The following is a 10,776-nucleotide window of genomic DNA, read 5'->3' as shown; positions in this document are numbered from 1 at the left end:
CACAATCCAGTTTTACTAGCACACAGTTCCACATGGCGACTTGGATCATAATGGGGAGGTGCATCACGTAAAAAGCAATATGGTGTAGACGGATTACGTTTGCATTTGGATAGGCATCCAGGCACACCCGCTCTTGGGTAAGATTATTGGGATATTTGGTATGATACTGAGTGCAGTAAATAACTCTCCACAAGAAGTATGTTGCAAAAAAGTAAAACATTTATTCAAGTAGATTCGGTTCACATTCAAGTTGCAGTCAAAAGGGAGAGAGAAGCCTAATCAAAAGAGTACTTTCCCTATCACAAGTGGCCAGCTATATCAGCCATGACAAGGGTTGCCACGTCCTTCTTCACCACCGGCAGGAGGTTTTTGGGGTGGAGCCTGAGGAGGCCGGGATTTGGAGAGGGAAGGGACTTCAATGCCATAGAGTCCAATTGCCAAAGTGGCCATTTTCTCCAGGTGAAATGATCTCTATCGGCTGGAGATCAGTTGTAATAGCAGGAGATCTCCAGCTAGTACCTGGAGGTTGGCAGTCCTAGCCATGACGCATGTAGAAGTATGAGGGCATTGCTTCTACAGGCCTGTAGAGACATGTGTCTCCATGAGGAGCCATGTGGAGAATGGGAAGAACAAAGGGCACACAGAGAGGAGGAGGGGTCAGAGGGCAGCTTCCAGGTTAAGTCAGAGAGACATCCCATCCCACTTAGATCATTTATGCATGGGAGTTTTACCTGAGATTTGTTGCTCGATAGACCCACACTTTCCTGTTGGGAATCTATGCACCAGCAGTCTCCAAGCTCAAATCAAGTCCCCGCCCCTTGAAATACTGCTTTGTAGTTGGCTTACATTGTAGTGCATACTGTGAGAGAAAATCCCCCCCCAAAAAAAACAATTGCCAAGTAAAAAAGCATTTTTAAGAAGAAAAAACAAAAAATGGAGCAATCTGAAAGAAGAGGGGGAAGAAATCCAAACCTCGTTTTTAAATAGCCTTTCTTCTGCTCAGAAAGAGCCCCAAGGAAGCAGGAAGCATTTGGTACCCAGCCTCTTTACACACTGCTTTACACACTGCTCTGTGATAGAAACCAAGCTTGGGTGTACCACGCTTTGCCTTATGCACAGGGATTTCACCCAGGCTGAGCTCAGGGGAGAGGGAAGAATCGGGTTAACAGAGGAATGGGAAGTCCCAGAATTTGTGAGGACTGGCAGCGAGGTCATCTCTAATGGACGGAAAACTAATGCATAACACCAAGGAACAACCGAGACAGACCGGGGCAAATGTGAGTGAAGGTACCCATGCATAAATGACCTTAGAGTGATGTAGCATCTCCCAGTGTCCAGGCTTGCTGAGTTGCTCACGCCAACAAAGATCAATTAGGGTAGTTTTGTCTAGATTAAATTAAGAAAAAACAATCTGTTGGATGCTTTTCAAGAATGTGTCCGAAATGTTTGGAACAAGCTGTCTGTAGGCCAACCTTTTATGCAGCTCGCTGAAGGCCCTGTTTTATGATGTAGATTCATCCAACAAGTTTACCTTAGGCCAGTACAATCAGGGAAGGCAAAAGAGTTTGCCCAGATTTAAAAAATCGGCCTCCACAAATGGTCATGTTTTTCATCCCTTTGCTCACTAATCTGGAATTTAAGAAAGAGATGGAACAGGTTCATACTCATAATGTTAATTCGCAATTCTCCAATCCCACCCTTTTTCCCCCCAGTCAGAAGTAGGGTATAAAATGGCTATCCCTCAGCTCTGCTACACCTGCCCAAGTGACGAAACCCCTGAAAGAGATATTACTGCCGGAAGTGGCATTCAACTTCTCAACATTTTCAGTGAGTCACTGCTACATTTAGTATTGAATAGTGAAGAAACCACTCAAAAGCCCAAACAGAAGGTTCTCATTCCAGTGCAGATCACGGACCGAATCTTCTTCCTTGATTTAGCCAATAAACACCTGACAGACATCCCATGGGAAGTCTTTGACCTGGAAGACATGGAGGAATTGCATCTGGAGAGAAATATGATTGAGACCATTCCAGAAAGTATCCGCCAGCTTCGGAACGTGAAAGTTCTTTATCTGAATAAGAACAACATCAGAGAGATATGCGTGGAACTCGGAGAACTGAAAACCCTCCAGAGCTTGGATTTAAGCAGCAATCCACTCTCTTCCAGTTCTCTGGATATCCTTAGTCAGTTGAGGGCTCTCCGTCGGCTCCGGTTATATGATGTAAACCTGGTTGAATTCCCCGTGGAAATCTGCAAACACCTTCATCATTTGGAGCTGCTTGGACTTTCTTCAAATAATCTAAATTGTCTTCCCAAGGAAATAATCAATTTGACCAAACTTAAAGAGATTTATTTACAAAACAACAGATTTGAAGATTTCCCACCAGAACTTTGTCATCTTTATAATCTGGAAATAATAGATCTGGAAAACAACAGCCTGAGCGCCATTCCGGATGAAATTGCCTCTCTGGAAAATTTAGCCCAGTTCTTTCTCGCGTTCAACAGTCTGACAGCCGTGCCTGACCCCCTGAGCCAGTGCTTGAAAATGGTGGTGCTCGATTTGTCCCATAACCGTCTGTACAAACTCCCTCGAAATCTGAAGCTGCTGACAGAAATGAAAGAGTTTGGGCTGTCTGGGAACCACCTGGCCGCATTTCCACGTCAGATCCGCCGCTGGAGGTCGCTCATTGTGGTCTACATGAAAAACTGCGCCCTGCAGATGGTGCACCCGTCGTTTGCCAAGCTAACGGCTATGAAGATACTCGACCTAAGTCAAAATCTCCTGGAGGAGTTCCCGAGAGAGATTTGTGCAATGGAAAGCCTGGAGGTATTGTCATTAGATGACAATATGATCTGTGAGGTATGGATCAGCTATGTAACTAGGGTGAATGATAATGCAATTAAAACCCACCAGAATGTGTCAAAACATGGGGGCCAACATATACCTCCCGGCAGCAAAACTATGGCTTTAAACACGAGTCTTCCACAATCATATGCAATACGGTTTGGGATGTGACTACAAGCGCAGAGGGGCTACGTTAGCAAGGGGTACTGAACCCTATTTCCCCCCACGTACTTTTCTTCCAGTCCTGCTTAGCTCTTTTGGAGCCTTTCCAGGGTGAGGGGGAAGGACTTGGGAGATGGATATTAAGGAGCATAGAGACAGAGTAGTGGTTGAAAGTGCCATCAGGTTGCAGCCAATTTATGGTGACCCATAACAGTGTTGGTTTGCCATTGCTTGCCTCTGTGTGGCAATCCAGTCTTCCTTGGTGGTCTCCCATTAGGGTTGCCAACCTCCAGGTAATAGCTGGAGATCTCCTGCTATTACAACTGATCTCCAGCCGTTAGGGATCAGTTCCCCTGGAGAAAATAGCCGCTTTGGCAATTGGACTCTATAGCATGGACGTCCCTCCCCTCCCCAAACCCCGCCCTCCTCAGGCTCCGTCCCAAAAACCTCCCACAGGTTGTGAAGAGGGACCTGGCAACCCTGTCTCCCATCCACATACTAACTAGGGCCAACCCTGTTTAGCTTCCAAAACTGGTGAAATCAGGCTAGCCTGGGCTATCCAGATCAGGGCAGAGACAGGGCAGAGTTCAGCATTCGCCATGTACATGTCTCTTTTGTGCTTTTAATTGCACAAGGGACTATTTACCAGGGACATTCCCCACCATTCTGGTCCCCATCCCTGGTATATATCACTGTCCCCTGTTTGGTCCATATTTTTGTCTCTGAGGATGTCTTTAGAAAAAGTTACAAGTCTTTAGGCTTCAGCTCTGCTCTCGGAGTTCCTAGATATTAAGTCTCAGATTGGGAAGTGGACGTTAGATCCTCTGGATCTGTTCCCGCTAACGGTGAAGCTTTCCTCTGACACGAGCTTTCCGCTGGAGGCTCTTCCACTTGCATTAGCAGGTGTCTCCTTGCGCTGGAAGAAAATGCTACTATTAGCAGTATGGGAACCAACCCAATGTCTCATAAACACTAAGGCAATGGTGTGACCAGCCAGTTCACAGACTGCTGTTACTGAGGTGTACTTTGAACTGTTAATAATCTGTTGTACGATAGTTATTCTTTAACCACACGAATTTACACCCTCCTGGCTTTTAAAGTGGCAAATGACAAGCAGCTGTAGAATAAATGAATACAACAATACAACACTCATAGGGTTGCCAGGTCCCTCTTTGCCACCGGTGGGAGTTTTTTTGGGGGGAACTGATCTCTTTCGGCTGGAGATCAGTTGTAACAGCAGATCTCCAGTGAGTACCTGGAAGTTGGCAAACCTAAACACTCAGCAGACAGTGTAGAGCATTTTGCAACATGTACAGGGATGGGGGAGCTCAGGCAGTGATCCTTAGTATGAGAATGGGAGTGTCACCAGCATGTCCCTGTCTTTGTCTATGAAATTGGGAGGGGGGGACGACTTGAGCTTACACATGATTGGAGTAGGCCCATGGTCTGCCACTATTGTGTGTCCTTGGGCCATAAGAGTTCCCTTGCTTGGGTCCAATCCAAAGTCTATCTAGTCCTGAATTCAGTTTCCATAAATGCTCAACTCGTTGTGTTCTGAGGAACTGGCCTGGAGAAGAGCAGACCATTGAATCCAGTGTGGTGTAGCGGTTTAGAGTGCAGGAGTGAGACTGAGGAGATCTGGTTTCAAATTCCCACTCAGCCCTGAAGCTATGTTGGTGGTTTGGGCAGTCATTGTCTCTCAGCCTAACCTACCCCATAGGGCAGGGGTGAGGACAAAATGGAGTGGAGAACCATGAACACTCCCCCGAGTTGTGTATCGAAAAGGCAAGATAGAATTGTGATAGATAACGGTTGTTGGGAAGCGTTGATGGGTCTTGATAACAATGAGGTGTACTGGATTGGATCCAACTAACTTTTCAGCTGGTGAAAAAGGAGAGGGCCTCTTTGACCACCACAAAGGGCATGCTGAGGGTCATGGGACCTGCATGTTTGGAATTGCAACAATATTGCCCTAGAGGCATCTGGGGATATGTGGCAGGGAAACTTATAGTTGATGGTCTTCCCTTTATCTGACAGCGTAGCTGTTAGTACATCCTAGGACATAGCACAGTATTGCAATTTGACTAACATAATTTTTTAAAATTACTTTTTTGTTAAACTGTCCAGATACCTCAAACAGTGGCCAGGCTTTCTCAGCTGAAGTGTCTCAGTCTGACCGGCAACAAATTTTTCTCATTCCCTGAGGAAATCTTTCTTCTCCAGTCGTTAGAGAAATTGTACATGGGGCAGGACCTTGGGACTAAATTTACAGCATTACCTGTCGAAATCTGCAAGTTACAGGTAAGAAAATGAGCAGGATTCAGATCTCAAGTCATAGTACAATCTTGCAAAATCAATGGAGAGTAGGAGGGTTTACATTGCAAAGAAAAAAGCCATTCTCACAAGTAAGGTTGCCAACCTCCAGGTAGTAGCTGGAGATCTCCTGCTTTTACAACTGATCTTCAGCCAATAGAGTTCAGTTCACCTGGAGAAAATGGCCACTTTGACATTTGGACTCTATAGTATTGAAGTCCCTCCCCTCCCCATAGGGTTGCCAGCTCCGGGTTGGGAATACCTGGAGGTTTTTGGGGCGGAGCCTGAGAAGGGTGGGGTTTGGTGAGGGGAGGGACTTCAATGCCATAGAGTCCAATTGCCAAAGCGGCCATTTTCTCCAGGGGAACTGATCTCTGTTGGCTGGAGATCAATTGTAATAGCAGGAGATCTCCAGCTAGTACCTGGAGGTTGGCAACCCTACCTCCCCAAACCCCATCCTCCTCAGGCTCCGCCCCAAAAACCTCCCACCAGTGGTGAAGAGGGACCTGGCAACCCTACTCACAAGGATAAGAACCTTTTTCCTAATAATGATAAAACGAGGCATCCCCATTTCTTTCTATTTATACACGTCCATATTTTTGTCAACAATTTGATTTCCCCACTTTTTGCTGTTGGTTTTGTACATTTGTATTGGGTATGGACATTGTATGTTTTATATACAAAATGTTCATGGCATTTATTCATGCAATACACATCATTTATACATACTGCATATAGCAGGCGTCCCCAACCTTACTGATCTTGTGGGCACCTTTGGAATTCTGACAGAGAATGTTGGGCACAACCACAAAATGGTTGTCACAGGAGGAAGAGACAACAACAACAACAACAACAACAATAATAATAATACCATGAAGTTGCAACCAACTAATGGTGACCTTGCATGGGGCTTTCAAGGCAAGAGATGTACAGAGGTGGTTTGCCATCACCTTCCTCTGAGGTATCCGTAACATCTGGATATTCCAAGATTCTAAATGACACTCATGTTTACATAGGGTTGATTCCAACCCGCTTTTCCCCTGGTGGAAAAGGTAAGGGTAGATCTCACTGACTACCAAAAAAGAATATGCTGGGAATCATAGGACTGTTGGACAACCCCATGTTAGACAGGGGCTAACGTAAGGAGGGGAAATGGACAAAACTGTGTTAAAAATGTGGCTGGATCCAATCCATCGGATTTCATTGTCAGGAAGTGTGTAGCACAAACTGAGGATAAAGACAGAGGCCATATTTAAGTAGTGGACATGTAAAAATATGCATTTTTTAATCCCAGAACATGAAAGAGCTGTACCTTGAGAACAATGAATTGGAGCATCTTCCATCAACCATAGGCTTGTTGAGTAACTTGGAAATACTGGACTGTCGCAACAACTTTCTTATTGAGCTACCTGACTCCATATGCCAAATACAAGGTAAAGAAAATGGAAAACCTCTGCAAAGGTTGTGGGGAGGGGAAGGTGATATGTAAGCCGGTTTGATTCTTTCTTAAGCGGTAGAGAAAGTTGGCATATAAAAACCAACTCTCCTCCTCCTCCTCCTCCTCTTCTGGGGAGGAAAGAAGATGACTGACTGGGGCAGGATGTTTACTCTCCTTTCCTTCTGAAAAAAACACCTAGCTCCATCCTTAGCCTTAACATGCACAGCTGAGGAGAGGGGAAAGCTGACTGAGGAGACACAGGCCAATGGTTTGTTTTTGTTTTGCTAAGTAGGACACTGCCATTAAGAAGCCCCAAATCTCCCTCAGTAGCACCCTTGGCTTTTCAGCCAGTGAGAGGGAGCTAACTAGTGTTGCCATCTCTTGGGGTTCAAGCCTGGGAAGGGAGGGGTATGGAGAGGGGCAAGACCTCAGTGGGGTATAAACCCATAGAGCATAAACCCTTCAAAGCAACCATTTTCTCCAGGGAAACTGATCTCTATCACCTGGAGATAAGTTCTAATTCCAGGAGATTTCCAGGTAGGGTTGCCAGCGCCAGGTTGTGAAAGAACATAAGAACATAAGAAAGGCCATGCTGGATCAGACCAAGGGCCATCCAGTCCAGCAGTCTGTTCACACAGTGGCCAACCAGGTGCCCCTAGGAAGCCCACAAACAAGGTGACTGCAGCAGCATTGTCCTGCCTGTGTTCCAAAGCACCTAAAATAATAGGCATGCTCCTCTGAACCTGGAGAGAATAAGTATGCATCAAGACTAGTATCCAATTTTACTAGTAGCCATGGATAGCCCTCTCCTCCATGAACATGTCCACTCCCCTCTTAAAGCCTTCCAAGTTGGCAGCCATCACCACATCCTGGAGCAGTGAGTTCCACAATTTAACTGTTGTGTGAAGAAATACTTCCTTTTATCTCTCACCCTCCAGCTTCAGCAGATGACCCCGCGTTCTAGTATTATGAGAGAGGGAGAAAAGCTTCTCCCTGTCCACTCTCTCCATACCATGCATAATTTTATAGACCTCTATCATGTTGTCAGCTAAGGCTTCCTGGCTTTCGGCCTCTGCCCATCCCCCCCCCTCCCGGCATCTACACCTCAATGGAGACCTGCCCGGCTAATCGTTACTGAGTCACCAGGTCCAGCGGAACAATGCCTGGGAGCCCTGGCAATCACCTAGCTATTTCACACATTAGTTTCATGTATGGTTTTTCCTGTGAATAGTTACCGGCTGTTACCTTCTGTATTGTTTCCTTATACCTAAACCATCAAGGCAACTCTGCCTCAACTCGGCCCTTTTGTATTGTGTCATGAAACTAATCAATCCTATTGTATGAATCCTTTAAATGTACTGATGTTTCCCCATGTCTGCATTCTAGCCTTATGTCTCAACGGACCCACTGAACTCGCTGGCTTTCTTAAATAAAACTTTTAAACTCTCGATTATGTCTGGAGTAAAGTTCCTTATGAGAGAAACGCAACGAGGTGCTGGAGTCTCACAGTAGGCTAGAATCCCTCTTCTTTATTATTTTTGTACTAGTAAATAGTTAAGGAGTAGGATGTCCGGACGATCCACTAATGGAGTCTCACACATGTCTCCCCTCAACCGCCTTCTTTCCAAGCTAAACAGCCCTAAGCATTTTAACCGTTCCTCATAGGGCAGCTGCTCTAGTCCCCTGATCATTTTGGTTATGTGGGCCATTTCAATGGTGTGATTCTGTGTGCTCAGGTTTGCAGAAAATACTGGTTGAGAGGAATCAGCTATTTCAACTTCCAGAGAACTTGGATAGCCTAGTGAAACTGCAGGTTATTACGCTGTATGGAAACCCAATGATGGAGCCACCGGTGGAAGTGTTCAGTCAGGGGATAGAGGCGATATATAAGTACTTGCAGGAACTAAGGAAACGCAATGCCATGGCTATCAAGGTACGAATCCCAAAAAAGCCACAGAAGAAGCATGCCACGCACTGTATTGAACACATGCTGTGGGTTGCCCTTAGAATTTTTAAATAGTGGGTGCATACCAGCAGATGCGCCATGTCAGAAAATGTTTTGGTAGGTATATATTATCACAAAGTATGTGGGTGTGAGATCAGTTCTTGAATTATGGAGAGAAAGGAAGAAAGGGCCTGAATAAAATCGACAAACCATGTTCCCTCATTCGCCTTAATTTTAGTCCTTCCCAACTGGTTCCCTTAAGTCACATCCCAGTTTCTATAGGGTATTATGTAAATTATTCCTATAGTTCTGGGGTCATTGTGAGCCAGGTTTATGAAGGCCCATGAGCAACAGTCAGGAGAGTGCCCGTGAATCTTAGGCCCTTTTTTGTTTGGACTGCACTCTGCACCCAGGTCAACCACCTCCTACTCCTGCTGAATTCAGCTGAAATGTGACGTGAATTTAAGTCAGACACCCCCCCTCCCAACATATGCACCAAGCAGAGGTACACCAAATTATTTTGCTTGGCACTTAAGTAGGGTTGCCAGGTCCCTCTTCGCCACCGGTGGGAGGTTTTTAGGGTGGAGCCTGGGGAGGGCGGAGTTTGGGGAGGGACTTCAATGCCGTAGAGTCCAATTGCCAAAGCGGCCATTTTCTCCAGGGGTACTGATCTCTATTGGCTGGAGAACAGTTGTAATAGCAGGAGAGCTCCAGCTAGTACCTGGAGGTTGGCAACGCTAGCCAGAGTGGGGGGACTGGGATTATCATGGAGAGTTCCCCTACCACAACCATGTAACTGGCAACCCTACTGATTCTAGGGTTGCCAATTCTGGGTTGGGAAATACCTGGAGAATTTGGGGTTGGATTTTGGGGAGAGTGAGTTTTGGGGAGGGACCTCAGCAGGGTATAATGCCATAGAGTCCACCGTCCAAAGCAGCCATTCTCTCCAGGGGAACTGATTTGGGTCATCTGGAGATTAATTGTAACAGCAATTTAAGTCACCTTAATTGCAACAGCAATTTAAGTCATTTAAGTCACCTGGAGGTTGGCAACCCTAACTGATTCACTGCCCAAAAAACCAGCGACAAGGGGAAAGGTGATGGGTGTGGCTTATGTCTGCTAATCCCTTCCAAACCCATACAGTTGCTAACTGGGTCTGATATGAGGCCTGAAATGCTGGTGGCAGCAGCACTGAATCTTAGCCTGAGTATCAGAACCTCTGCTTGGCATGCAGAAGGTCCCACTTTCAATCTGCGGCATCTCCAGTTAAAGGATCAAGCGGCAAGTGATGGGCAAGTCCTCTGCCTGACACCCTGGAGAGGCACTGCTGGCCAGAGAAGACTATACAGAACTAGATGTGACCTATCTAGTTCTAGAGCCAGCATGGTGTAGTGGTTAAGAGCAGTAATTTGCCGTAGTGGACTTTAATCTGGAGAACTGGGTTTGATTCCCCACTCCTTCACATGAGCGGCGGACTCTAATCTGGTGAACTGGGTTTCCCCACTCCTACACATGAAGCCAGCTGGGTGACCTTGGGCCAGTCAGTTCTCTTAGAGCTTTCTCAGCCCCACCTATCTCACACGGTGTCTGTTGTAGGGAGGGGAAGGAGAGGTGGTTGTAAACTGGTTTGAGTCTTCCTTAAGTGGTACAGAAAGTCAGCATATAAAAACCAACTCTTCTCCTCCTATGGTCTGACACTATCTGAAACAACTTCACATGTTCACTGTCTACTCCCACCTTAGGAAGATAGCAGGATGTAGAATCCATTGCTCCTGAAGCATTTGATTTTTTTTGTTGGAGGGAGGGAAGGAAATCCGTACATCCATTTTTGACAACTTTAACATTGATTTTGGCTTTTCCAGGTCCAGGCTTGGTGGCGTGGCATCATGGTGCGCAAAGGGATAGGCATTTATGCTGAGCTCTTGAAAATGATCAAGAAAGTCAAAAAAGAAAAGAAAGAGAAGAAAGGCAAGGAGAAAGGGAAAGGGAAAGACAAGGAGAAAGGGAAAGGGAAGGGTAAAAAGAAATAATGCATCCGTCCAGAGCCTCAAAAGATGTCCAAAATTGTGTGC

At 45.9% G+C, this 10,776-nt stretch overlaps 1 protein-coding gene across 1 annotated transcript; it reads left to right on the top strand.

The window, feature by feature from the left end:
• The first annotated feature begins 1,730 nt into the window (after positions 1-1,730).
• LRRIQ4 (leucine rich repeats and IQ motif containing 4) lies at positions 1,731-10,734 on the top strand. The gene is made up of 5 exons (XM_056850372.1): positions 1,731-2,861; positions 5,136-5,309; positions 6,616-6,754; positions 8,496-8,692; positions 10,567-10,734. Exons 1-5 carry the CDS (start codon positions 1,731-1,733, stop codon positions 10,732-10,734), a joined length of 1,809 nt encoding a protein of 602 aa, XP_056706350.1.
• Positions 10,735-10,776: the final 42 nt, after the last annotated feature.

The sequence above is a fragment of the Euleptes europaea genome, chromosome 5 (assembly GCF_029931775.1).
Source record: "Euleptes europaea isolate rEulEur1 chromosome 5, rEulEur1.hap1, whole genome shotgun sequence".
Classification (NCBI taxonomy): domain Eukaryota; kingdom Metazoa; phylum Chordata; class Lepidosauria; order Squamata; family Sphaerodactylidae; genus Euleptes; species Euleptes europaea.
Note: the sequence above shows the minus strand (reverse complement) of the source record. Positions and strands in the feature narration are given on the sequence as shown.

Coding starts and splice junctions, on each gene's coding strand:
- LRRIQ4 (XM_056850372.1), top strand. CDS start 1,731: ATGGCTATCCCTCAGCTCTGCTACACCTGCCCAAGTGACGAAACCCCT. Junction 2,862..5,135: donor ATGACAATATGATCTGTGAG/GTATGGATCAGC, acceptor TAAACTGTCCAG/ATACCTCAAACAGTGGCCAG. Junction 6,755..8,495: donor CTCCATATGCCAAATACAAG/GTAAAGAAAATG, acceptor CTGTGTGCTCAG/GTTTGCAGAAAATACTGGTT.